This window comes from Brachyhypopomus gauderio, chromosome 9, assembly GCF_052324685.1.
Source record: "Brachyhypopomus gauderio isolate BG-103 chromosome 9, BGAUD_0.2, whole genome shotgun sequence".
NCBI lineage: Eukaryota > Metazoa > Chordata > Actinopteri > Gymnotiformes > Hypopomidae > Brachyhypopomus > Brachyhypopomus gauderio.
Genome location: NC_135219.1, coordinates 23,608,103 through 23,635,620, shown reverse-complemented (window position 1 = coordinate 23,635,620; position 27,518 = coordinate 23,608,103). Strand labels below are relative to the sequence as shown.

General features: G+C 43.0%; 2 protein-coding genes across 9 annotated transcripts in view; one reads left to right on the top strand and one right to left on the bottom strand.

Annotated features, from left to right (window-relative positions):
* Nucleotides 1-26,002, top strand: hmbox1b (homeobox containing 1 b). 6 transcript variants are annotated; one of them, XM_077018033.1, is made up of 10 exons: nt 7-168; nt 4,043-4,603; nt 10,890-10,975; nt 11,238-11,348; nt 11,894-12,047; nt 13,782-13,864; nt 14,878-14,973; nt 20,539-20,630; nt 22,906-22,989; nt 23,408-26,002. In XM_077018033.1, the coding sequence occupies exons 2-10, from the start codon at nt 4,044-4,046 to the stop codon at nt 23,549-23,551; spliced, it is 1,410 nt and encodes a 469-aa protein (XP_076874148.1). In that variant the 5' UTR covers nt 7-168; nt 4,043; the 3' UTR covers nt 23,552-26,002. The 6 variants fall into 6 exon arrangements, with proteins under 6 accessions (XP_076874149.1, XP_076874151.1, XP_076874150.1 ...); XM_077018032.1 differs by having other exon boundaries at nt 8-168; nt 20,536-20,630; XM_077018031.1 differs by having other exon boundaries at nt 8-168; nt 20,521-20,630.
* A 399-nt stretch (nt 26,003-26,401) lies between these two features.
* Nucleotides 26,402-27,518, bottom strand: part of kif13bb (kinesin family member 13Bb) — a 30,894-nt gene continuing 29,777 nt past the window's right edge. For all 3 annotated transcript variants that reach the window (XM_077018014.1, XM_077018015.1, XM_077018017.1), the window contains one exon: nt 26,402-27,315. In XM_077018014.1, the coding sequence (XP_076874129.1) occupies nt 27,083-27,315 (233 nt within the window). In that variant the 3' untranslated portion in view covers nt 26,402-27,082. The remainder of the gene's footprint in view (nt 27,316-27,518) is intronic.

Below are 27,518 nucleotides of genomic sequence, written 5' to 3'. Positions count from 1 at the left end.
GTGTCAGTCAGACAAAGACAGTGCGCGTCTGATTGAAGGGCCGGACAGGTCCGCACTTACGCGGTGTGTGTTCAATGTAAAAACTCATTAGATCCGTCCGGCGTCCGCGGTTGGTACAGTGATTAAATGGTCGGGTGGTCGGGACATTGGCAGCATACATAAGCAAACGTGAGTATTTATGCTTTATTTGCGACGGGATTAAGTCGCTAGTTGCGGCTAGCGGATCATGATCTTGTGTGTTTTACCTCCGAGTTCGCTGATGTTAGCTGCCTGGCTAGTTAGCATGCTAGCGGCTACACCTCGGCTAGCGGCTAGCGCCTACTGCACAGCGTGAGGTAGCTAGCTGCTAGTTAGTTAGCCAGCTGGCTGCCTACAGTGCACCAAACAGCAGCAGGACGCGGCGGTGAGTGAGTGTGTTGGGCCGAGGACGAGAGAGAGGAGGTCGGATAGTTTAGTGAAGATATGGAGGTAGAAGAGAGTTATATGAGGGTATATCTAACACTAGCTCCATAACTCCAGTTGTAATGAGTTATGTGAGGGTATATCTAACACTAACTCCATAACTACAGTTGTAATGAGAGTTATGTGAGGGTATATCTAACACTAGCTCCATAACTACAGTTGTAATGAGAGTTATATGAGGGTATATCTAACACTAGCTCCATAACTCCAGTTGTAATGAGAGTTATGTGAGGGTATATCTAACACTAACTCCATAACTCCAGTTGTAATGAGAGTTTTATGAGGGTATATCTAACACTAGCTCCATAACTCCAGTTGTAATGAGAGTTATGTGAGGGTATATCTAACACTAACTCCATAACTACAGTTGTAATGAGAGTTATATGAGGGTATATCTAACACTAGCTCCATAACTCCAGTTGTAATGAGAGTTATGTGAGGGTATATCTAACACTAACTCCATAACTACAGTTGTAATGAGAGTTATATGAGGGTATATCTAACACTAGCTCCATAACTACAGTTGTGGTAATGAGAGTTATGTGAGGGTATATCTAACACTAACTCCATAACTACAGTTGTAATGAGAGTTATGTGAGGGTATATCTAACACTAACTCCATAACTACAGTTGTAATGAGAGTTATATGAGGGTATATCTAACACTAGCTCCATAACTCCAGTTGTAATGAGAGTTATGTGAGGGTATATCTAACACTAGCTCCATAACTCCAGTTGTAATGAGAGTTATATGAGGGTATATCTAACACTAGCTCCATAACTCCAGTTGTAATGAGAGTTATATGAGGGTATATCTAACACTAGCTCCATAACTCCAGTTGTAATGAGAGTTATATGAGGGTATATCTAACACTAGCTCCATAACTCCAGTTGTAATGAGAGTTATATGAGGGTATATCTAACACTAGCTCCATAACTCCAGTTGTAATGAGAGTTATATGAGGGTATATCTAACACTAGCTCCATAACTCCAGTTGTAATGAGAGTTATATGAGGGTATATCTAACACTAGCTCCATAACTCCAGTTGTAATGAGAGTTATGTGAGGGTATATCTAACACTAGCTCCATAACTCCAGTTGTAATGAGAGTTATGTGAGGGTATATCTAACACTAGCTCCATAACGAGCAACAACAATTTCGATATCCACACCGGCGTCTTCATAACGAGGTTATTGCTGATAAAGAATGACTAACGTTAAACAGTACGATTTAAGATGCTGAATAAAAACTCCATTGGGATTTGCCTCTGGTAATCTGATCATAACCTCATAACCCTAAAATTACGTTAACCCTACCATTAACCGAGCTTACACAAGCCCTATACGCAAGTGGGCACTAACATGGAAACTATTTTTAAAGTTAGGCCTAGTAAAAGCAGGAGTTGGAACAACTGAACAGCACATATCTTCTCCAACCTTCAGCGCTATTTATGAGCTATGACGTGAACGCCTGCAGCGGTCTGTCTCTGCCATGTATATCAGTGTTTCACAGAAATCTTTAAATTAAACAAATTGTGTCGAGGAAGTGGCTCAGACCCGTTATCTATTTATTTTGTTCTACCTACTAATTTCTACCAACTTTTCTATGTGCTGTTTTGGTTTTCTGAAGAAGGGCAAAGTACTTGTCATGATGATGGGTCTGTGTGTTGTTACTGAATTAATCAGAATGGATGGAGATGTTGAAGCCAAGCCCTTGTTCATAACAGTGGGGGAATGTTGAAGTGATTTGCAGTAGTGCCCCAGACTCCTAACCCCCGAGTGCTCTTGTGGTGCCCACATCTCCGTTCTCTCTGGGCCACCTCCCTCCCCCTGCACTAGTGCCCGTGTGTTTCTGGCCCGGGGGCAGGTGTGGGGGCAGGTGTGGCCGGACTCGGGCAGTAATCCAGAGCCACTCAGGGGTTCTACCATCTGTCACACCAGCCAGGTGGACCAGAGTCTGCACTAGGGGTTTTGACACTGGGACAGCAGTGCTGCTTCATGAGCTCTGTGTCTCCCCGTCTTTCTCTCTCCCTCCTTTTCTCTCTCCCACGTCTCTCTTGTGCACTTTGCCGTCGTTCCTGCACTTGTCATTTGATGTAGTTTATTTTTAGGAATTGTTCGTTTTCAAGTGTGGAGAAGCAAACCCCCCTGCATATTGGAGTATTGTCTATTACACGTGCTGTTTAATGTGAAGTTAGTTATGCTCACCCAGCTGTGAAGCAGTCATTAATATGGCTTTTCACCTAATTAAAATCTAGATTGGTTTTTTTGGCCAGCACGTTTTGTTACAGTACTGTAGGTTAACGCTTAACCAGTGTAAACACACCGGCCGGGGCTGATGGAAAATGGGATGGCAACTCTCACAATTGAGCAAACAGACAGAGCTGTCCTTTCGTTACACCCTGTCGTTTATTGGTGTGACCCCCCCGGCGTTGTCTTCTCTGGCCTGGTGATGAGGGCCCCCCCCCCCCCCCCCCCCCGACCCTGTTAACACCCACCTGGTGGAAGTGTAACTCACTCGTTTGCTATCGTAGGTTGAATACCAGGGCCTGGTGAGATAGCTGCCCGGTAGTTTGCCTGTTTTAAAAGTCGGGTCTTGTTCAGCTGATCATTCAAAATGTGAATGTTTGTCACCCTCGGTGAGCCGGGTTCACATGAGTTGGTCTGGGAAGTACGAGTAGACCAGTAGCTTAACTTCTCTGTGCTAGGCTAATTCTGCTGATGGTGCAGGTTTCATACGTATCACCAAAGTGCTACAGAAACACCCATGTGATATCTGGCCTTCCAGCCCCTCTGGAGTGGGAGGAATGATGCTAGCCACTCATGGTATAGACCGCTTATGTTTCATCTGAGGAAATGACACGGTGGGGACCGGGGGGTTTCCATGGTAACGGTGGAAGTGATAACTCTGGGTGTGTTAATGAAGGGAGAGTGGGTACAGGAGGCAGAATTGGGTCAGATAAAAGAATCCTTCCTCTTACTGTCAGAACGGTGTGGTCGTGTGGGGGGGGGTTGCACTGTCCCCTTCAGTTCGCTTGCCGCTTGAGGAAATACATCAGCCATTTTGAAACGGTTTCATCTGGATGCCTTAAAAGATTTGACCTTTCATTTCATTCTTTCTCCTTTATTCTCTCTCAAACCTGAAAAAGGTCCCAGCATCTCAAAGCTCAGTTCCTTAGCCCAGCCAACTGCAGTTAGACCAGGTAACCAGGTGTGATGGATGACTGGTTACCTGTGTGTGTGTGTGTGTGTGTGTGTGTGTGTGTGTGTGTGTGTGTGTGTGTGTGTTAGGAGGGGGAACAGGGTAGCACTGAAGATTGTGTCGGGGAAGAAAACCTCGCACAGTCTGAAATTCTGAAGTGTTTAATGCGTGTGACACTTCTGCCATATCAGCACAGGAAGCGCTCTGGCCAGCACATTTTCTATTGAAAAACCTCCGTGTGTGAACATTATTTTGCAGGATTACGGAACCGTAATTATGATCTATGGGTCACGTATTTTAATATTGACTCTTATGTGGTTACTTCTGATGTGGTGCACGTCTGTTTCCCGTGGTAACCCCTGCGGTGTCTCTCGGCAGGATGTCCCACTACACAGACGAGCCGCGTTTCACCATCGAGCAGATCGACCTGCTGCAGCGTCTGCGTCGGACGGGCATGACGCGCCCCGAGATCGTCCACGCGCTGGACACGCTGGAGCGGCTGGACCGCGAGCACGGGGACAAGTTCGGGCGCCGCGGCACCGGGGGCGGGCCCGCCTGCGTCCCCGCCCCCTCCGCCTCCGACTCCTCCCACAGCAGCAACAACGGCACCGCCCCCGGCTCTGCCCCGGCCCCCGGCGGGGGCGGGGCCAACGCGGCGGCGGTCGCCACCTCTTCCACCGCCACCCAGACGCAGTTCCGCGCCGGCCTCTCGCCGTCGCCTAGCAACAGCTATGCTACGTCTCCACCTGCTGTGCTGCCCTCGCCCGTCTCCCTGGTTGCCATGGTGCAGAATGGGCGGGACACCTTGGCGTCGACGCCCAACGGGAAATTGTCTCCCCCTCGTTACCCAGTTAGCAATGCGGCGTCGGTGAGGCCGTACGCGTTCGATGGGCCAGAGGAGGAGATCGACATTGATGACAAGGTGGAGGAACTGATGAGGTCAGTTACTGTTTATAGATACAGCGTAGTAGCTACAGTCTAATACTACAGTGTACAGCTACAGTCTAATACTACAGTGTACAGCTACAGTGTGCAGCTACAGTGTAGTAGCTACAGTGTACAGCTACAGTCTAATACTACAGTGTGCAGCTACAGTCTACTGCTACAGTGTGCTGTTAGTGTAGTAGCTACAGTGTACAGCTACAGTAATACTACAGTGTGCAGCTACAGTCTAATACTACAGTGTGCAGCTACAGTGTAGTAGCTACAGTGTAGTAGCTACAGTCTAATACTGCAGTGTGCAGCTACAGTGTAGTAGCTACAGTCTATTACTACAGTGTGCAGCTACAGTCTAATACTACAGTGTACAGCTACAGTCTAATACTACGGTGTGCAGCTACAGTGTAGTAGCTACAGTGTACAGCTACAGTCTCATACTACAGTGTGCAGCTACAGTGTAGTAGCTACAGTGTACAGCTACAGTCTAATACTACAGTGTGCAGCTACAGTCTAATACTAGTGTGCAGCTACAGTGTACTGCTACAGTGTGTAGTTACAGTGTAGTAGCTACAGTGTACAGCTACAGTAATACTAGTGTGCAGCTACAGTCTAATACTACAGTGTGCAGCTACAGTGTAGTAGCTACAGTCTAATACAGTGTGCAGCTACAGTCTAATACTAGTGTGCAGCTACAGTGTAGTAGCTACAGTGTACAGCTACAGTCTAATACTACAGTGTACAGCTACAGTGTGCAGCTACAGTGTAGTAGCTACAGTGTACAGCTACAGTCTAATACTACAGTGTGCAGCTACAGTCTACTGCTACAGTGTGCTGTTAGTGTAGTAGCTACAGTGTACAGCTACAGTAATACTACAGTGTGCAGCTACAGTCTAATACTACAGTGTGCAGCTACAGTGTAGTAGCTACAGTGTAGTAGCTACAGTCTAATACTGCAGTGTGCAGCTACAGTGTAGTAGCTACAGTCTATTACTACAGTGTGCAGCTACAGTCTAATACTACAGTGTACAGCTACAGTCTAATACTACGGTGTGCAGCTACAGTGTAGTAGCTACAGTGTACAGCTACAGTCTCATACTACAGTGTGCAGCTACAGTGTAGTAGCTACAGTGTACAGCTACAGTCTAATACTACAGTGTGCAGCTACAGTCTAATACTAGTGTGCAGCTACAGTGTACTGCTACAGTGTGCAGTTACAGTGTAGTAGCTACAGTGTACAGCTACAGTAATACTAGTGTGCAGCTACAGTCTAATACTACAGTGTGCAGCTACAGTCTAATACTACAGTGTGCAGCTACAGTCTAATACTACAGTGTGCAGCTACAGTGTAGTAGCTACAGTCTAATACAGTGTGCAGCTACAGTCTAATACTAGTGTGCAGCTACAGTCTAATACTACAGTGTGCAGCTACAGTCTACTGCTACAGTGTGCAGCTACGTGTTCGATGGGCCAGAGGAGATCGACATTGATGACAAGGTGGAGGAACTGATGAGGTCAGTTACTGTTTATATACAGTCTACTGCTAGTGTACAGTTACAGTCTAATGCTACAGTCTACTGCTACAGTGTGCAGCTACAGTGTAGTAGCGACAGTGTACAGCTACAGTCTAATACTACAGTGTGCAGCTACAGTCTACTGCTACAGTGTGCAGCTATAATCTAATGCCAGTGTGCAGCTACAGTGTATAGTTACAATCTAATGCTACAGTGTGCAGCTACAGTCTACCACTACAGTGTAGTAGCTACAGCATGCAGCTACAACATGCAGCTACAGCGTGCAGCTACAGTGTACAGCTACAGTGTAGTAGCTACAGTGTACAGCTACAGTGTACAGTTAGATATCCAGCAGATTTGCAGGCAAACACACCCTGCTACTGTTTCTGCAGTATCTTTTATACAGCAGTGAACGGTACATCCTTTCCAGTTAAATTTGCCATTACATCCCACAGACGCGTGTCCTAGAAGACAGCCAAAAGCTTTTGTCCTGTACATTTACATTATTGCTTTTTACAGCATTTTTTCCCCGGCTTAATTGTCATAGAAAAACAGCATCAGCAGAGACAGTTAAGACACCAAGGCCCTTTGAATCAGCCCTGTCTCTCCCTCCACCCGTCTGTCTGTCCGTCTGTCCTCCTGCCGTTTTCCTGCACTGCGCTAGTTTCCCCCCCGGCTTACAGATCAGAGGCGTGTGCATAATAGCCGAGAGCTGACACAAAGCCTCAACGCTAAAACAGAATAATCCAGCGAGCTCTGAGAGAACTCTCCGCTCCCCTTCCCATGATGCATCCTGCTTTTCTTAACCCGATTTCAGGGCCGGGATATTGATTGAACACTGTGCAGCCCAGAAGGTCCAAGCCTCATTTTAACACCCTCATCTGTTATACGTCATGTTTTGGAGCATTTATCCTGTTATATATAGTTTTACAGCACCCTTCTCACAGAGGTTGTGTTGTTGCAGAGAAGTTGTGGCTCAATTCTTTTACTCCCAACAAAACCAGCAGGAACTGGTAAATAAGACATGGGGAAACCTGCAGTCCCAGCAGTCGCATGTCACTCACTTTACAGTGCAGCTCGAATGTTCAATGTGTTCTCATGTAAAAGTGTCCGGTAAAGCTAAGTGCCTGCCCACATGGTGCTCAGCGGCTGTTAGCGTAAGTGCTCAGCCACTTTGGAGGGGGAAGAAAAGATCTAGACATTCTTACCCATCCTTATCCCCGCTCTTCCTCCTACAGACAGCCTCCCAACATACAGACAGAGGTGTCAAAAGTATTCACATTCATTACTCAAGTAGAAGTATAGATTGGAGGGTTTAAAAGTACTTCTGTAGAAGTGGAAGTATCAACTCAAGCTTTTTACTCAAGTAAAAGTGTTAAAGTACTGCTTTCAAAACTACTTAAAGTATAAAAGTAAAAGTAATGTAAGGAAAAAAAGCCATTAAGGACAAAAGCTTAGGTCGCACCCCAGGGGTCTATAGTGCACTAGCCCATAGAGGTGTTTTTTACATCTACATCTGATCTGCAATTTGACAGCACAGATTCCGTGACTGTTTAACATTGACATATGAACGCGACACGCAAAAAGTTATGTCCACTCAATAACTGCCTTTCACCATTTCGTATTGTAGCAGCGAAACACCACGATGGAAGGCAGTTAATACTATAAACCCTTTATTAACTCGCACTTCAGACACAACCACAGTGCGTTGCCGCAGTATCACCAGTTCATACAAGTGACATCAAGGAAGTATGAAACACTTAGTAATGACGCTTGTTTGTTAAACAATATTCTTTAGTTATCTGATAGTATGTTTAAGCACGAAACAGTAATGTGTGCGATATTGTTGGAATCTTCGTGGCGAATTTAAAAAGGTAGCGCGAGCTGACCAGTTAACGGACGCTCAACGGTTTTACGAGCTATAGCCGATGACGCTGCTCTTCCACCGAGTGCTCCTGTTCACCGTTTACAAAAGTAAGTAGCTTTACTAACTGGCTAACATTTGCTGTCAGTGGCCAACTTTCCTGAAGAACCAGTTTAGGAGCAGTTATTTTATGTTATATTAAAATGTTAATGTTGAAAAATGGGCACATATGCCCATTGAAAATGAAGGTACTTGAGTACAAGGGTTGGTTGGTCATCCTGGCTACCAACCTCCTCGCTGGTGCTTAGTTGGGACACTTCACCCAAACTCTCTTGAGTCTGCCACGGACATTTTTATACTAAGCTACGTACGACTGCTATGCCCTCGCTGGAGTGTGATGTGACATGTGATGGATCACGTACAAACCAATAGGGTGTCGGAATATTATATGTTTATACTTCTCATCCAACCACAATCAAATTCACTCTATCCAGATGGCGTGATTAGGATAGGGGTTTTTTTTTAAACGATGACATGCCGGATTGAAAACAAGTCTAAATGAAATAGCAGTAACGAGGCTATTTTTTTAAATGTAAGGAGTAGAAAGTACAGATAATGATGTAAAAATGTAAGGAGTAAAAGTAAAAAGTCAGCTGAGAAATAATTACTCCAGTAAAGTATAAATAACCAAAATTTCTACTTAAGTAAGGTAACAAAGTATTTGTACTTCGTTACTTGACACCTCTGCATACAGAACCTCCCCGCTCTTCCAAGGACGCCGGCTAGCGTATCGGAGTTATTATTTTTATTATTTTGTAAGCGTGTCCTGTGGGAACAGGGGTTCGTATTGGTGGAGATCACTGGCCAGGACCTAGAAGCCAATGGAAGGTCAGGTAGAAGTTCCAGTGGTGGCCACATAGTTGATTGTAAACTCTATAAACATAAGTCGGTGGTCTCGGGCTGCTTACTGCCGGGCTCCCCAACCAGGAGAGAGATGTGCTGACCCTGGGCAGGTTTAGTTACGGTGCGTGTGGTTAACAGGGCAGGAATTTGGGTTCCTCTCCTTGTCCGGATATGGTGTCTTATTCCATGGGCGGGTTAATGAGTAAAGTGTACATTTCCCCTAACTAGTTTTCCAGTAGCTGGTTTTATATTTTATGTCTTAAGAGAAGGAGCGGGTAAGAAACTCCCTAACAAATATGGGTTAAATGAGGTGTGCTTCATGCTTTTGTATTTGAGGTCTTTGGCTGAGACTCTGATCCAAGGAGACTCTCATGTATTTATCAGCATGACCGCGTGTGTGCAGTAGCTGCTCCACCAGGTGATCTCGAGGAGCACTGTCAACTGATCCGGTTCAGATCCGTTATAAACTGAATGCGTCGGATACTTCACCATACATTTAATGTTTGACTGCTGTAAAACGAACCGGCAGTTGCTCTTTGGTTCTGTTGCATTGTGGGATATTGCTGTCTGTACAATGGGCACGGGGTAATGGCCTATAATTATTTTGTAATTATTACAGCATTTTGAAAGATTTTGAAAATTCCTGGAGGTACCACAGTGCACGGAGTTCCCACGGCTGTGGGGAATTTATGGATTTGTGGGGAGATGGAAAACAAGGCCTTTGTTCAAAGCCAGGGATGAGAGCTCTGGAAAAACCATGAACTTTGATGGTGAAACCTGGTATTATTATTATTATTATTATTATTTAACGATGAATGTAAAACTGGTCATGTGTAATTATGATGGGAGTTGAGCGCCATGGTTTTAGTTCGTAGCTCAGCCACTCTACATTAGACATTGCTACAGTTTTATTATGATTATTTATTCATGTCTGTCTCATAACTTGCCATACATGTTTTAATAGTTTATTTTGGGGAATTTTGAAAGCTCCTTAATGTCCTGTCTCTTTTAGCTAGATTAAGAATGCTTCATTAAAACGAAGCACCTTTTTTTTGAGAACCCGACCAGTCAGTCGCTAGGTTGGAGTGTCTAGATTTTTGCCCAGGCCAGCGATCTGTGGTTCATGAATCCAGGTTGTGCAGTCATGAAGACTTTTCTCCGACACACTGAATCAGCACTTCAGATTGTGCTTTTAAAATTTAGCCCATGAGATGCCTGTAAAATCCCAGGGTTTTGCCTTGTGGTCTTTAAAGCTGCAGTCATAGGATTAAAGCTGCAGTAGGTAAGATTGAGAAGAAAGTAGATGTGAAAAATGACCTCTCCTGTGTGCTCCCATCCCACCATTAAATCTCCAGGCATCTGTTTGCAAGTCGTGTAGACATGAGAAGTACCACTGCAGTATATATTTGGTATTTAATTAATTAATTAATTAATTAGCATACACTTATTACCTCAGTGCTTAGTTTGATAACAGAAACTGCCAAAAATAAAATATGCTAATGAGTTGTAAATAAGCAGGTTATCACACAAGGGAACATTTTAGCTGTGACACACACAAATATGACAAACTCTAAACTGATGTTGCTGGGCACTTCAAACAAAATGACGCCAAAGTTAACCTGACTGCCACATCACATATAAATGATAAATACACTGCAGACTGTCAGTTTTGTGGTTTAGTTTTTTTTTTACTTGATTTTATTGATTTCACACCTTGTGTTTGACCTTTTTGTTGTTGAGGCAGGACAGTTTTGTCTCTGCCTCCTGGCTCTGATTGGTTGGTTTGATTGGGGTGTGATGGGTTCTTTGCAATGGGATTAGGAGGCCTAGGTAGAGCCTAAATAGGCTGTAGATTAGATTACTCTCACAGTTTTAGCCAAGATGACTTCAGGAAACTATATTTGTCTCCTAAATACTTTTTTAGGAATTTTGTTTCTAATACCTCACTCACTAGCTGTGTGTGTCGGTGTGTGTGTCCCTGTGTGTGTGTTGGCGTGTGTGTACTCAGGCGGGACAGCAGTATGGTGAAGGAGGAGATCAAGGCCTTTTTGGCCAACCGACGCATCTCTCAGGCAGTGGTGGCTCAGGTCACAGGTCAGTGGGCGTGGCCTTCTCCAGCACCGCCCTCTCACAGAGTCCGACGGGCCCACCTGACGTTAGACCTGCGGGCCTCGTCCTCCACGGACCTCCTTCAGTTTTAGGCTCGGACAGCTGATTGATGTAGCTGACCCAGGCTGTCTCCATTTAGCAACAGGACAAATGTGACATCAGAGAACTACTGTACTTTATCCAATTATCATCTAAGCTCTTATCTCTTTTCTTTCTTTCTTTTTCTTCCTTCCTTCCTTCCTTCCAGGGATCAGCCAGAGTAGAATCTCCCACTGGCTCCTCCAACAGGGTTCGGACCTGAGTGAGCAGAAGAAGAGAGCCTTCTACCGCTGGTACCAGCTGGAGAAGACCACCCCAGGTACAGACCAGCCCGGCTGCGGGGGGGAGGATCTGACTTCCTTTCCCTTTGAAGCAGAGATGTGTTCTCCAAATGAGCAGCTCCCCCTTCTGGTGTGGAGGTCTGCTGCATCACATATCACTAGTGTTTAAATAGCCCAAATTATGCCAGTTGTACGTCATGTATTCTTCATAACCTTTTATTGCAAATTGGAGATCTGGAAATCCAATTAATACGCTCCAATGAAACAATTGCAAGAAGTATTTAAGTGCCTAAACAGGCATTAGTGTGTAGGGAGTATCTTTGTGCTTATTACCTTATATGATTACCTAGTTATGAGGTATTTTACTACATACCTTTCTGCTTAACACTGAGAAACTGAGAGTCATTTCAGTTTAATTGAGTCAGACTATTTTAGTACTTAACATCTTTTCACCCCAAATACTAACCCAGTTTCTAGGGTAAAATTTTCTTTAAATAGATGCCAGATTACAGTCTGTGTGGAACGGTTAATAAAACCCTGTGTTCATTAATAACAATACTTCATGCTCATTCTGTGTCCTCAGGTGCTACATTAAACATGCGCCCCGCCCCCATGGCGCTGGACGAGATTGAGTGGCGCCAGACCCCGCCCCCCATAAGCACCGCCCCCGGAAGCTTCCGCCTGCGCAGAGGAAGCCGCTTCACCTGGAGGAAGGAGTGTCTTGCTGTGATGGAGAGGTGATCATGAGGAGGAGGCGGAGAGGAGGACAGTGGAGGCCTGCATACAATTACGGATAATCTGAGGGGAAACAGGAGGGGATTCTGGGACTAGACACAGATGGCATGACTGAGCATATGCGCCAGGGTGAAAATAATCCCTGTGTGGTGTTTAACTTTAATGGTTGGGTCCATGCTGTGTGATAGAAGAGCAAAGATGGAGGGCCAAGATTTTTGAAGACATGAAACTAAGCTTAACCCGACACTGAAACTAAGCTTAACCCGACACTGAAACTAAGCTTAACCCGACACTGAAACTAAGCTTAACCCGACACTGAAACTAAGCTTAACCCGACACTGAAACTAAGCTTAACCTGATACTGACACCACTGTGAGAACAAGCTGTGATCTGATCACCAGGCATGAAAATCTGTCACCTTTCGGCGAAATTCGCCGTTTTGAAGTTGAAAAGGGTGACCTGCGTGAATCGTGTAGATCCGATTAGTTTTTTGTTTGGGGGGGGGGGGGGGGGGGGGTCGGGAGATTATATTTTAATTATCATATTGACTTAATAAGCAAACAGAGCACTTCCGAAATTGGCTATTTCAATGACAGTGGCCAGCAGTTTCCGCCCAGAACCTTCATAGAGGCCAAATAGCGTTTCAATCATACGAACGTTCTTCATTCGTGTTATTCATTTACTGCTAAGCGGGACGAGAAGCAGGACCTAGTGCTACACCGCGGACAAGTCAGAAGAACGTACATTTACCACTACATTTACCAGATCGTACATTTACCACTACATTTACCAGATCGTACATTTACCACTACATTTACCAGATCGTACATTTTTAATTGGGTGGATTTATTTGGGTTATTAATGGTTTCAATCGTTTTCATATTTTGCGGTAAAACAAAGTTACTGCCGTTCGCTACAGCGTTGAACACTGTCAGATCTAACCACAAGCTCTTGTGATAATAGGCCCATCTATCTACCTATTTAAGTTCGCGTCAACCCCGTGTAGTTAACGGTGACATAAAATAAGAAACAAGATTTTTTTCTAGTGTGTCTGTAGTTGTAACTGGTGAATCCAGGGACGTGTGAGGATCACATTCGCACCAGGGCTGAAAAGGTTGAAGATGAAGTTGTAAACTCTTGTCGTTTGAGTCTACCCTGTGTTTTAGCTCATGTTAGAAAATAAAAACACGTAGCTAAACCTGGTATTTTTACAATAATTTTCGCTGCTGATGTATGTATTGGTTCATTAAGACGTAATGGTTTTGACTGAGCCATCCGGAATGGCGAAAGCGGCTTCTTGCGTTTACGGATTGCGTTTACATTGAATCCATTGACATGACAGTCAAAAAAATTTTTTTAAATGGATTTTACTATATTTTACGGAGCCCGTAAGGTGACATCATGGAAAAAATAAATAAATAACGCGTGGCCACGACTTATTAACGCGTGGGAACGAGATACTAACGTCGCCTTACGAGCTCCGTAATATTTGGCAACACCTGTCGCTGTATCCCTGTACACCAGCAGCCACCCACAACCCCCCCCCCCCCTCCCCCCCGGTCGCAGTATACCCATGACGTCACATGTCAACGCCCCGTCGCCGTATCCCCATGACGTCACATGCCCCGCCCCCCCGGTCTTCTCACCTTTTTAACCCCTGACCCATTTTCATGCCTGGATCACATTGGACGGCTTGGGTGGTTCCCACCCCTGAAGTAGTACTTTCTTCTCCGCAGTTACTTCAACGATAACCAGTATCCCGATGAAGCCAAGAGAGAGGAGATCGCCAACGCCTGCAATGCGGTCATACAGAAACCAGGTGGGACTGCTGGGCAAACATGCCTTCGTTTAGCATCTTCTGAACCTGTCTGACTGGGTCCGTGTTCTCTAGCCCAGCTCCCAGATATCTAACCCAGATATTTAGGGTTGTTCAAGGAATATTTCAGGCTTAAAGAATTGTTCAACATTCAGTCATTTAAAATGGTTTTACAGCGTCTGCCAGCGTTGGTTTTGGTGTTTCCAGTGGTGTTTAAATGACCTCCCGTTGACTTCCACAGAGCTCAGTGCTTTATGAAGCACGAATAAACCACCAATGCGGCACTGCAAGATCCATTCTGTAGTCAGTCAAGTGAACAGAACACTTGAAAGTCTTATAAATGACCAGGGATTACTTCAGTGTTTATCTTAGAATTCGCCTGGGAAAATGTACTTTACTGCTTCCTAATCCACTCGTTGTGGGTCGTGGTGCATTTCTGGAAGTAATTGCATGTTGTACTATGTGTGAGGGTTCATCTTCCATCTGTTCCAGCCCCTCATTAAAAATGTCCAGTAAATGCAGAAATGCAGATTTGAATACATTTGAATACTTCAGGTGAGATTAAAGTGTTGCACTTGTAGGGGTGAACGCTCTTAAGAGAATTACTACTGTAACCACACAGTGGAACAGGCCGCCGTGAAGGACTGCAGTACTGGACGTGCCGCTGTCATGCTAATATTTAAATAACTGTGACACGTTTTAACATTTTAAAGCACATAAAAATGCTTATTAATAATTCACAAAATCTAAAGATGTGATATTGCTAAAATTTGTGACAATTTGTGGAATGTAAACTTGTGTTCAGAGAAAATGTATGAGATGCCATTTTTTTAGTAAAGGTAAAGAATCATAGAAACACTAAAATAATTTTAAATAATTCTGAAGTCATTACCTTTAGTGACTTGGCTGATGTGTGTGGGCAGCCGTGTTGGGCAGACGTGTGGATGTTGCTGGGGTTGTGAAGCACCCTGGGAGGATTTACAGGCTGACTGTTCTGGGATCTGTGGTTTTTCCAGGGAAGAAGCTGTCGGATCTGGAGCGGGTCACATCTTTGAAGGTCTACAACTGGTTCGCTAACCGACGTAAAGAGATCAAGAGGAGGGCCAATATCGGTAAAGTGTTTTACGAGTTTTTGTAGAACGATCCTATGGAACAATTCTGATTGGGTGAAAACAAATAGGGGGCGTGGTGATTTGTGACATCTTAGCCAGTCATGCTTGTGTCATACCTTTAAACCAGCTGTGCTGAGTGCATTGGTAAAACACATAGTTCAGCAGAACAAGGAGAGGTGTTTAGAGGATGAGCTGGTTGTGCATGATGTGAGACTTAGAATCACAGTAATACTAATAAGTAATAATTAATTTCACTTTATTTCTAATATCTAATTCTTTAAATCAGATGGGGACAGACTGTTCACCAAGAATTAATAATCTGTTCACGTTGTCACATTAACAAGGAGCATGTCTGTGTCTGGTGTGAGTCACAGGACTAACTGTGCCTCCTTTCTTATGTAGCAAAATGTGTAAAAATTTATAGGGAAATGGAAATGAATTATTTATGATTAATTACTGGTGGTTAATATTATATCCGTCTCCCTCTGCAAGTAGATTTCATAGCCTATGTGCAGTGACCTAATACTTTCTGTTAAGATATTTACCACAAACCATCAGGGACAGTTAACTCACTAACTAGTTATTAACAGAACCAGGATCAGGGACAGTTAACTCACTAACTAGTTATTAACAGAACCAGGATCAGGGACAGTTAACTCACTAACTAGTTATTAACAGAACCAGGATCAGGGACAATTAACTCACTAACTAGTTATTAATAGAACCAGGATCAGGGACAGTTAACTCACTAACCAGTTATTAACAGAACCAGGATCAGGGACAGTTAACTCACTAACTAGTTATTAACAGAACCAGGATCAGGGACAGTTAACTCACTAACTAGTTATTAACAGAACCAGGATCAGAGGCAGTTAACTCACTAACTAGTTATTAACAGAACCAAGATCAGGGACAGTTATCTCACTAACCAGTTATTAACAGAACCAGGATCAGGGACAGTTAACTCACTAACTAGTTATTAACAGAACCAGGATCAGGGACAGTTAACTCACTAACTAGTTATTAACAGAACCAGGATCAGGGACAGTTAACTCACTAACTAGTTATTAACAGAACCAGGATCAGGGACAATTAACTCACTAACTAGTTATTAACAGAACCAGGATCAGGGACAGTTAACTCACTAACCAGTTATTAACAGAACCAGGATCAGGGACAGTTAACTCACTAACTAGTTATTAACAGAACCAGGATCAGAGGCAGTTAACTCACTAACTAGTTATTAACAGAACCAAGATCAGGGACAATTAACTCACTAACTAGTTATTAATAGAACCAGGATCAGGGACAGTTAACTCACTAACCAGTTATTAACAGAACCAGGATCAGGGACAGTTAACTCACTAACTAGTTATTAACAGAACCAGGATCAGGGACAGTTAACTCACTAACCAGTTATTAACAGAACCAGGATCAGGGACAGTTAAATCACTAACTAGTTATTAACAGAACCAGGATCAGGGACAGTTAACTCACTAACCAGTTATTAACAGAACCAGGATCAGGGACAGTTATCTCACTAACTAGTTATTAACAGAACCAGGATCAGGGACAGTTAACTCACTAACTAGTTATTAACAGAACCAGGATCAGAGACAGTTAACTCACTAACTAGTTATTAACAGAACCAGGATCAGGGACAGTTATCTCACTAACTAGTTATTAACAGAACCAGGATCAAGGATAGTTAACTCACTAACTAGTTATTAACAGAACCAGGATCAGGGACAGTTAACTCACTAACTAGTTATTAACAGAACCAGGATCAAGGACAGTTAACTCACTAACTAGTTATTAACAGAACCAGGATCAGGGACAGTTAACTCACTAACCAGTTATTAACAGAACCAGGATCAGGGACAGTTAACTCACTAACTAGTTATTAACAGAACCAGGATCAGGGACAGTTATCTCACTAACTAGTTATTAACAGAACCAGGATCAGGGACAGTTATCTCACTAACTAGTTATTAACAGAACCAGGATCAAGGACAGTTAACTCACTAACTAGTTATTAACAGAACCAGGATCAGGGACAGTTAACTCACTAACTAGTTATTAACAGAACCAGGATCAGGGACAGTTATCTCACTAACTAGTTATTAACAGAACCAGGATCAGGGACAGTTAACTCACTAACTAGTTATTAACAGAACCAGGATCAGGGACAGTTAACTCACTAACTAGTTATTAACAGAACCAGGATCAGGGACAGTTAACTCACTAACTAGTTATTAACAGAACCAGGATCAGGGACAGTTAACTCACTAACTAGTTATTAACAGAACCAGGATCAGGGACAGTTAACTCACTAACTAGTTATTAACAGAACCAGGATCAGAGGCAGTTAACTCACTAACTAGTTATTAACAGAACCAAGATCAGGGACAGTTATCTCACTAACCAGTTATTAACAGAACCAGGATCAGGGACAGTTAACTCACTAACTAGTTATTAACAGAACCAGGATCAGGGACAGTTAACTCACTAACTAGTTATTAACAGAACCAGGATCAGGGACAATTAACTCACTAACTAGTTATTAACAGAACCAGGATCAGGGACAGTTAACTCACTAACCAGTTATTAACAGAACCAGGATCAGGGACAGTTAACTCACTAACTAGTTATTAACAGAACCAGGATCAGAGGCAGTTAACTCACTAACTAGTTATTAACAGAACCAAGATCAGGGACAATTAACTCACTAACTAGTTATTAATAGAACCAGGATCAGGGACAGTTAACTCACTAACCAGTTATTAACAGAACCAGGATCAGGGACAGTTAACTCACTAACTAGTTATTAACAGAACCAGGATCAGGGACAGTTAACTCACTAACCAGTTATTAACAGAACCAGGATCAGGGACAGTTAAATCACTAACTAGTTATTAACAGAACCAGGATCAGGGACAGTTAAATCACTAACCAGTTATTAACAGAACCAGGATCAGGGACAGTTATCTCACTAACTAGTTATTAACAGAACCAGGATCAAGGACAGTTAACTCACTAACTAGTTATTAACAGAACCAGGATCAGGGACAGTTAACTCACTAACCAGTTATTAACAGAACCAGGATCAGGGACAGTTAACTCACTAACTAGTTATTAACAGAACCAGGATCAGGGACAGTTAAATCACTAACTAGTTATTAACAGAACCAGGATCAGGGACAGTTAACTCACTAACCAGTTATTAACAGAACCAGGATCAGGGACAGTTATCTCACTAACTAGTTATTAACAGAACCAGGATCAGGGACAGTTAACTCACTAACTAGTTATTAACAGAACCAGGATCAGGGACAGTTATCTCACTAACTAGTTATTAACAGAACCAGGATCAAGGACAGTTAACTCACTAACTAGTTATTAACAGAACCAGGATCAGGGACAGTTAACTCACTAACCAGTTATTAACAGAACCAGGATCAGGGACAGTTAACTCACTAACTAGTTATTAACAGAACCAGGATCAGGGACAGTTAAATCACTAACTAGTTATTAACAGAACCAGGATCAGGGACAGTTAACTCACTAACCAGTTATTAACAGAACCAGGATCAGGGACAGTTATCTCACTAACTAGTTATTAACAGAACCAGGATCAGGGACAGTTAACTCACTAACTAGTTATTAACAGAACCAGGATCAGAGACAGTTAACTCACTAACTAGTTATTAACAGAACCAGGATCAGGGACAGTTATCTCACTAACTAGTTATTAACAGAACCAGGATCAAGGATAGTTAACTCACTAACTAGTTATTAACAGAACCAGGATCAGGGACAGTTATCTCACTAACTAGTTATTAACAGAACCAGGATCAAGGACAGTTAACTCACTAACTAGTTATTAACAGAACCAGGATCAGGGACAGTTATCTCACTAACTAGTTATTAACAGAACCAGGATCAGGGACAGTTAACTCACTAACTAGTTATTAACAGAACCAGGATCAGGGACAGTTAACTCACTAACTAGTTATTAACAGAACCAGGATCAGGGACAGTTAACTCACTAACTAGTTATTAACAGAACCAGGATCAGGGACAGTTAACTCACTAACTAGTTATTAACAGAACCAGGGTCAGGGACAGTTAACTCACTAACTAGTTATTAACAGAACCAGGGTCAGGGACAGTTAACTCACTAACTAGTTATTAACAGAACCAAGATCAGGGACAGTTATCTCACTAACTAGTTATTAACAGAACCAGGATCAGAGGCAGTTAACTCACTAACTAGTTATTAACAGAACCAGGATCAGGGACAATTAACTCACTAACTAGTTATTAACAGGATGAAGGGAAGAATTAAAGCAAATGTAATGCAAGTGAACTATGAAACCAAATCTCAACACCCCATTGAAGTCCAACGTTCTCCAACCCAGAAGCTACTATGGTTAAAAGCTCATGGAGTAAATTCCCAAGGGAAGTTAAGTCCTGTACCTACACCTACCTAAAAGAGTCCAGTCTAATTCGATCATGCAAGCAAACGCTGTGATAGGCTAGAACTTGTGCTTCACACTTTTGTGGACCAGCTGTTCTGTCTATGAATTTTCAAAGTTAAACCATTTCCCTCGGGTTGTGCAACAGTTTAGATTATGTGCAGTGTGTGCTTGTGAAGCGGCTGCCTTTCTAAATACAGTGGGCGGCAGACAGGTGGGGTGAGAATGAACCTCACATAGACCCTGCATGGCTCTTAAAGCCCCATGGAAGCTTCAACTTTTCTTCCTAATTAGGTTTAAGGTTCAATGTTTGTCATTCTCAGTAGACAAAGACATTGCGGTTGTATCTGTAAGCAGTGTCACTTAACATGTAACGTAATACACAGAGTAGGTAAAAGATTAATTAGGTCAATCCTGCTGTTTCGTGCACAATATACAAATTCAGTGTTTCTCCTCTAAATACCGTTTCAAAGTCCAGCAAATAAAATCAGTTCACCATAGTTTTTCTCGTTCTAAAGTAAAATGGTTGGTCCTAGTTTAGGCTAAAGCGTTCAGAAGATAGATAAGATAAGACCCTTAGCAAACCCACCGATCCAACAGCACCAGACTGGGTTTGTCTAGTCCCAGAACCTAAGGTCATAGGTCAGTTTGTATATGTATGGTCATATGTTTGCAGGGGTCCCTACTTGCAACATTAAATTTAATCCTGATTCAAGCTGTCAGTCAAACATGCTAATTGGAATATTAGGACCACACCCAGACCGTTCTCAAGTGGGATTGATGATCGATCCCATTGGGTTTTTTGTTTGTTTGTTGGTTTATTCTGAACTAGATTAGTGTCTGATGAGAATTTGCACCTTGTCGTTCCCTGGGACTTTAATCTGGCCGTCAGGAGTCCTCAGCTGCGTTAGGCTGAGCACTGGCGAGAGTTTGGGCCGGGTCAGGTGTGTTGGGCCGGGTCAGGTGTGTTGGGCCGGGTCAGGTGTGTTGGGAGTGCTTGAATGCATATTTGGCTGTTGTGGTTCAGTCTGCTAGTGGTTTTTAAGTAGCTTCAGATGTGTCACGACAGGGTCTTTTTTCCAAGAAGCCACAATCCTGGAGAGCCACGGCATTGATGTTCAGAGTCCCGGGGGTCACTCCAACAGCGACGACATCGACGCCAACGACTACACCGAGCAGGTGAGGCCCCGCGGCAGGGGGAGGGGCCATGCAGGGGGGCGGAGTTCTCCACACACTGGGCCCTTTAGGGGTGGTGTCATATAAACATATTTAAATGTGAAACTATGGAATTAAGGGCCAAACTATGGAATTTTACATATAAATACAGCACATTTGCTTTAGTGAAAAGAAGCATGATTTAGCATTTTTGTGTGCGTGTTAGAAATGCCTCGTTTCTACCTCCTGCCTATACACACCATCCGCTTCAGTTTCTAGGTGTGTTTTGTAAGTGTCCAGTTAGAGAGCGTCTGTTGGCACGCAGCACTGCTGAGTTAATCTTTACCCTGTTTTAACTGTCCTGCAGAACCTGACTTCTGATAAAGCGTGTTTCAAATGCAGTAGCATGGCTGTGTGTAGTTTATATACAGTCCCCGACATAAGTTCTGTCGCTTATCCATGTTGTGGAAACAAAAGCTTATAACCTGACTTTAAATTCATCGATTGGTTTTAGAAATGACTCGTATGAAAGCTGAAACCCTCCCAAATGAGATTTAATTTACGAAAATTAATTTGCTTTACTGCAGAAATATTGATCATTTAATGAAGACAGAAAGGTCAGGTTTTGGCAAGACAAAAGTTTTGTCGCCCACAGACAGTAAGGTGAAAATCAAACAAATAATTCACTTCATATACAAATATATGCTTCATAACACTGGTGAATGACGTTGTGGTGCTATTAGAGCCACATATAATATTTTGTGTGACTTCCACGAGCTTGAAGGACCGCATCCATGTGGTTTGACAATGATTCATACAATTTATTGATGAAGTCATCAAGAACAGCAAAGAACGCAGTCTTACATGCCTCCCAGAGTTCATCAAAATTCTTTGGTTTTGTCTTCCAAGCTTCCTCTTTCATCCTACCCCAAACATGCTCAGTGATGTTCATGTCTGGTGACTGGGCTGGCCAGTCCTGGAGCACCTTGATCTTCACCTTGAGGAACTTTGATGTACAGATGGATGTATGAGATGGAGCACCATCCTGCTGCAAAATTTGACCCCTTTTATGATTGGGAATGTAAGATGTAGCTAATACTTCTTGATATTTTAGGCTATTGATATTGCCTTCCACCTTGCTAATGTTTCGCACACCCCCATACTGAATGTAACCCCAGACCATGATCTGTCCACCACCGAACTTCACTGTTTTCTGGGTGAATCTTGGATCCATACGGGCTCCAGTAGGTCTCCTGCAGTATTTGCGATGGCTGTGGTGTAATTCAACTGAAGATTCATCTGAGAAATCCACCTTCTGCCACTTTTCCAGCGTCCATCCGTTTAGCAGGCTGTGGGCCTTGGCAAATACAACATGTTTTTTTTACCTGCCTTTTGTTTAGTGCTGGCTTCTGGCCACTGATTCGACCATGGAGGCCATTTTGAGACAGAATCCTACAAACTGTTCTAGTTGACACAGGGACTTGAGGTGACCAGGCCTGGAGGAGCTCTGCTGCAGTGGAAGAGGGACTGGCTTTGGATTTTCTAACCAACAAACGTTCCTCCCGAGCAGTTGTCTTGTGGGGTCTGCCGGACCTGGGATTGTCAAAAACATCTCCAGTCTCTTCAAATCTATTTTTTATTCTTTGTACTTGATGCTGAGACACATTAAAGGTGCCAGCCACCTCTGCAGTGGATTTGGTCTTCAGTGTCTTGATAATCAAGGCTTTGGTCGCAGGATGGATTTTTGCATGTTGTCAGAGGTCAAGTTGCAGTGCAAGTGAAGGTCTGGGGTGCTGGAGTTCTATACACACCCACTAATTAACCAATCAATTAGTGAGCACAGGTGAGGCTGTAAACTAGGATTGGGTGCATTATATGACAAGGCCACAAAACTTTTGTCTTGCCAAAATCTGACCTTTCTGTGTTCATTAAATGATCAATATTTCTGCAGTAAAGCAAATTTATTTTCATAAATTAAATCTCATTTGTGAGGGTTTCAGCTTTCATATGAGTCATTTCTAAAACCAATCAATGAATTTAAAGTCAGGTTATAAGCTTTTGTTTCCACAACATGGATAAGTGACAGAACTTATGTCAGGGACCGTATGTCTCAAAATCCCAACAGTATTGCAGATGTAGAAGGTGTGTGTGTGGGGGGGGGTTGTTTGTTTTCGTTCCTCAATATGATGATGATGATTTAGTTCAATCTCTCCATGCCCACAGGGCTGTGATCTGCCGTACTCAATATAGTGGGTGATGAAGATGATGATGATTTAGTTCGTTCTCTCCGTGCCCACAGGGCTGTGATCTGCCATACTTTGAGAAGAGACCCTTGACCCGACCCTTTGGTTTCTACAGGCTTGAACCAACATCACCAACACAAGTAAATATGTTGATTAAAATGTAAAACTACAGTTAACCATCGATAGGTTGTTCTTCAGTACCCATAATACCTCCTGCAGTGGCCATCATGCCTTCTACAGATGATTTGAGGGTTCCCAACACATTATATATGTAATCAATCAATATTTATTTATATAGCCCTTTTATTTAAATATTTAAAATATTTAAATATTTATTTATATAGCCCCTATATAGTCACAAAGCAGCTTTACAAGTGTCCAAGCCCCCAGTGACTAATATGAATATTAGTCCTAACTGATCAGCACATGTAGCATGATGGGATGTCCAGAGTGGGTGGAGCTGCATGGTTGTCATAGTTACTCCTCCTGCTTGGTCACAGTGCTCAGCTGATTTGCTGAAAGAACCAACAGTCACCCAAATGTTTTCTACCCTTCCAGGACGACAGCACCAACCACACAGACCACCAGGACCCTATCTCCCTGGCAGTGGAGATGGCAGCTGTCAATCACAGCATCCTGGCTCTGTCCCGCCCCGGGGGCGTGTCCAGTGACATCAAGACAGAAGCGCTGGACGATGACTGAGGAGACCTACTGGACGGGGAGGGCCAGTGTGTGTGTGTGTCAGCATGTGAGGTTTCTTCTGTGTGTGTGTGTGTGTGTGTGTGTGTGTGTGTGTGTGTGTGTGCACATACGTCTGTTTATGCACATGCACAAACAGAAGCTGATGTGAGCTGCTTTGTTTAGAGTGGAGGTCTTTCGCGATGACCAAAACGAAGCTTTGTCTGTAGCCATTAGAAACGCTTACTCTCTCCACCTCCATCTTCCTGTCGCATCTTAAAATGGCCATTCGACCCCTGACACGCATCAGCTCTAGTGCCAGGACTGGCGTCGCATTTAAAACAAGAAAAAAAAGAAAAAGTCCTCCGTTTCTAGAATCTTCCATGGGGAGGGGGGTGGCCGCTACCTCGGGTCGACCCCTGACCCCTGACCCCTGACAGGCCAGCATGCCTGACCCCAAGCCTTTCCTTCTTCCAGCCCAGAAGCATGTTGTGCTTCTCGCTGTTCCTCATTGGTTTGTGCTTCCTTGAAGTGATGCGGCTGTGGCGGCCATTTCTGTCGGGGTTTCCTGGGCAGTAGCGCAGGGGGAGGCTGCAGTCTGATGGTGTGTGTGCAGCTCTTCACAAAGAGCAGCTCAGCGCCGCGGTGTGTGTGGGTCCGTGTGGACTCTTTTATTGACTGATGGCTGTGTGTTTAGGCGCTTGAACACTTTCATTCCCTCTTAAAAATGTTTAAGTTGCTTGATTAAAAAAAAAAAAAGAAACAATTTTAATGCTTTATTTTCATTTTGTTTTTGGTTTTTATTTGTCTTTGGTTTTTGAAATGGCTTAATTTCCTGTTCCTAACAGCAATCTGATTATTCTGGACTTTGGTTTGCAATAGGAATCATGTGGCAGAGGAAAAGAGAAATGGAATTTGAAAATGAAATAAAGATGTGGTTTCATATATGCCAAAGGACAGGAGGTAGTCCTGTATCAGTTACAAACTGGGGGCCTGTTCTCATTCAGGTCAGCAGAAAGAAGAGACCTCTATACATACAGTTAATGGTGTACGTCATTTTATTTCTTTAATGTTCAGCTATAGCCAAAGTGAATTGGAGTAATCCTATAGCTTTGTTGTTTTTATATTTATTTTCTTTATTGCGTGGCATGCTCATGCAGAGATCGCGTAGAGAGATAGCGTAATAAGCTAAATCTCAGTCATGGCCGAAACACTTGTTCTTGTGCAATCGCGAAAGTAGACTGAGAATGTGACATTAGTGTAGGGCGAGAGAGAAGACTCCCTCACCTTTAACCTAAATGTAATAATCCGGCCAGTGCGTCATCATTTCCGTGATGCTGGTTGATCCGAGATGAGGTATTGACTTGGCGGTGTTGCAGTCTATAAGGCAGGCTAATGTGTTTCTGCTCTGCCGTCAGCTTCAGGAGTTCTACACATCTGCTCACCTTTAACTTAAGCTTGGTAAAGTCTCCAGTATGTAGCTATTTTACCCCACAGAAAAAAAGGATTCTAAAAGATAGACCTTATATTCAGTACAATTTTATCTGCCCCTCTCCCTGTGTACAATGATCAATATTTATGAAATGCAGAGTTAACTAATCGAATTTTTTTGTTTCCTGTAATCCGTTTAGCTTTTATCTGAATTATTTTAAGAGCAGTCTTCTCGTGTGAATCAAATTCAAATATATTTTAAGAAAACAAAGCACCCCTATTGAGGGAGAAGTGACCGCTATGGAAAGGCTGCCCAGGCTATATCTGCAGTCAGTGGCCAAAATATGGAAACACTGTGTTACTCAAGGAGGGTTTTAGGGTGAAGAACTTTGGCCATCATTTCCTTCTGTGGGACGTTTGCATCATTATTATAAAGCACCATGGTTTCTTTTTTTGTTTTGTGTGCGTATTCACAGGTGGATAGGATATTTTTGTGTGTGTGTGTCATTTTAAATACACCCACCCACAAACTGTGCCAAACTATAATTTGGGCTTTATAAGCCATATGTCATAGAATGCTTTGTTCTAAGCTGTAAAACTCTTAGACGTCAATAGTATTATTCAGAGACTTTGCCCATCTTGTAAGCAGTGCTGGTCAGTGAGGGTTTAATGACTTTAAATGGGGGTGCTTTGTATTCCAGTCTTCAGGGTTCAAGTTCATCTGTCCATAATCATCTCCTTACATTAGTTTATTAACTATTCAATAATGATGTAATGATGTAAAATAAACAATTCACTAATAATGGACTTAAAATGTCAAATAACTGTATTAAATTTAAGTAAGTTTTCTCAATCATTGTATGTCCCATTTAAGAATTTAGTGCCTTTTTTGGACAGTAGACTGTTCTGTAATAAAACTGTAGTATATATATGAGCGTTTTTTGTACAGTTTCTTTGTTTAAAATGACTTTTTTTTAAACTTGTGTTTATTTTAGTATTGTATCTACTAGAGAATAAAGGTATATTGATGAACAGAACATCAAACGTCCATGTGGATGTCTGCTTTGTGTGCCAAAGGACGTGTGTATGTGGACATGTCACATGAAGCAACACTTTGTTCAGACAAAGAAATGTGACTAACTTTAAACAGAAAAGACAGGTTTACATTAGCAACATTTTCAAGGACTCTACCCACCCAAATCACCGTTTGTCACCTGACTGTAGGGCAGAAGATACAGGACCACCAGGACATGACTAGACTGAGGAACATCTAAGCCCTCAGCTCAGTTCCCCCACCAAACATGAGCCTGTGTCTTCATACCGGACAGACCTGTGCATAAAGCAATCGTAAAATGTTCTACTGTTGCAAAAATACCTTTAGTTCATAACTAAAAATATCCATATTTTATCCATGACCACTACAGACTGAAGTTGAATGTGATATCAGTTTGAATACAAGTTATTATATAAAGGAGAGATGTTCATTTTATTGTTTGACATGATCAGCAGTGGTTTAGTTCATTTAGTTCAATACATTTATCACCTGTTTATGCTGTACAACACCAGGTCAAATGTATGCAGTTTTACAGCCATATTCAATATGACTAAAACCACAATGGTTGAAACTCATTCAAATAAAACATCTAACAAATCCCATCAAAATCATCACACACTCAAAAACGGACCCTTTTACCGTAACACTTTAAAATCCTGTGAACATCACAGCAGGCAATCATTCCCACACCTATCTGACCCCAACTAAACGTTAAAACCCCATATTAACTCCCTGAGATTTTCCAGCGAGCTAAAATTTACATTAGAAACATTCATCATGCAGTATTTAAGGCACGGTGTGGTTTTTAAAAGCCATTAAAATACTGTCAGTGAAGCAAAGCATTCTACGAATATACATGACCAGGAACACAATAAACAAATGCTAATGCTACTAGCCTTTAGCATAAGACAGCAGAATTACATCCCTCTAGGCGGTCAGCTCAGTGCGGTGGCTGAGCAGAGCTAGTGTACTTTCTGTCCGTTATGATATTTGGTCTTCTCAGCTTTCCCAGGGTTGAGGAACTGCTCCTTTTCGTTTGGGTCTTCATCACCAGGAAGGTATTAGCCGGTTCAGCTGTTCCACGACTTCCTGTTCTCCCCCTTGCGTGCGACTGCTTGGCCTTTGGCCAGTGCGGTCAGGGCAGCCAGGTTGGGGTTGGAGCCCGACAGGTTCTGTCTGCGGCTCTGTCGTCGACGCTTGGCGGTCCCCGAGGCGCGAGAGACGCGGTCCGGTCTCACGAGGACTCCGTAACCAGGGTTACAGTGGAAATATTGACGACCACCCACAGAGCCATCGTTTTTGCCTAATAAACACAGAGGTGTTACACACACACGGTTTTGTATACTGATCAGTCATGACATTAAAACCACTGATGGGTAAACACAAACATCTCATGAACAATAATTTGCAGCAATTATTACATTTAGCTGAGAGGGCCAAACAAGGTCTCATGATTTTTTTCAAGAAAGTCCAGAACATGATCTGGGATGTCAACCTGTAGTTGAG

What these genes read in the sequence shown, in the direction of transcription:
- hmbox1b (XM_077018031.1), top strand. Translation starts at nt 4,044, where the DNA reads ATGTCCCACTACACAGACGAGCCGCGTTTCACCATCGAGCAGATCGAC. An exon ending in GCTGGAGAAGACCACCCCAG is followed by an intron (nt 11,349 to 11,893) that starts GTACAGACCAGC and finishes CTGTGTCCTCAG; the next exon opens with GTGCTACATTAAACATGCGC. An exon ending in AACCAACATCACCAACACAA is followed by an intron (nt 22,990 to 23,407) that starts GTAAATATGTTG and finishes CTACCCTTCCAG; the next exon opens with GACGACAGCACCAACCACAC.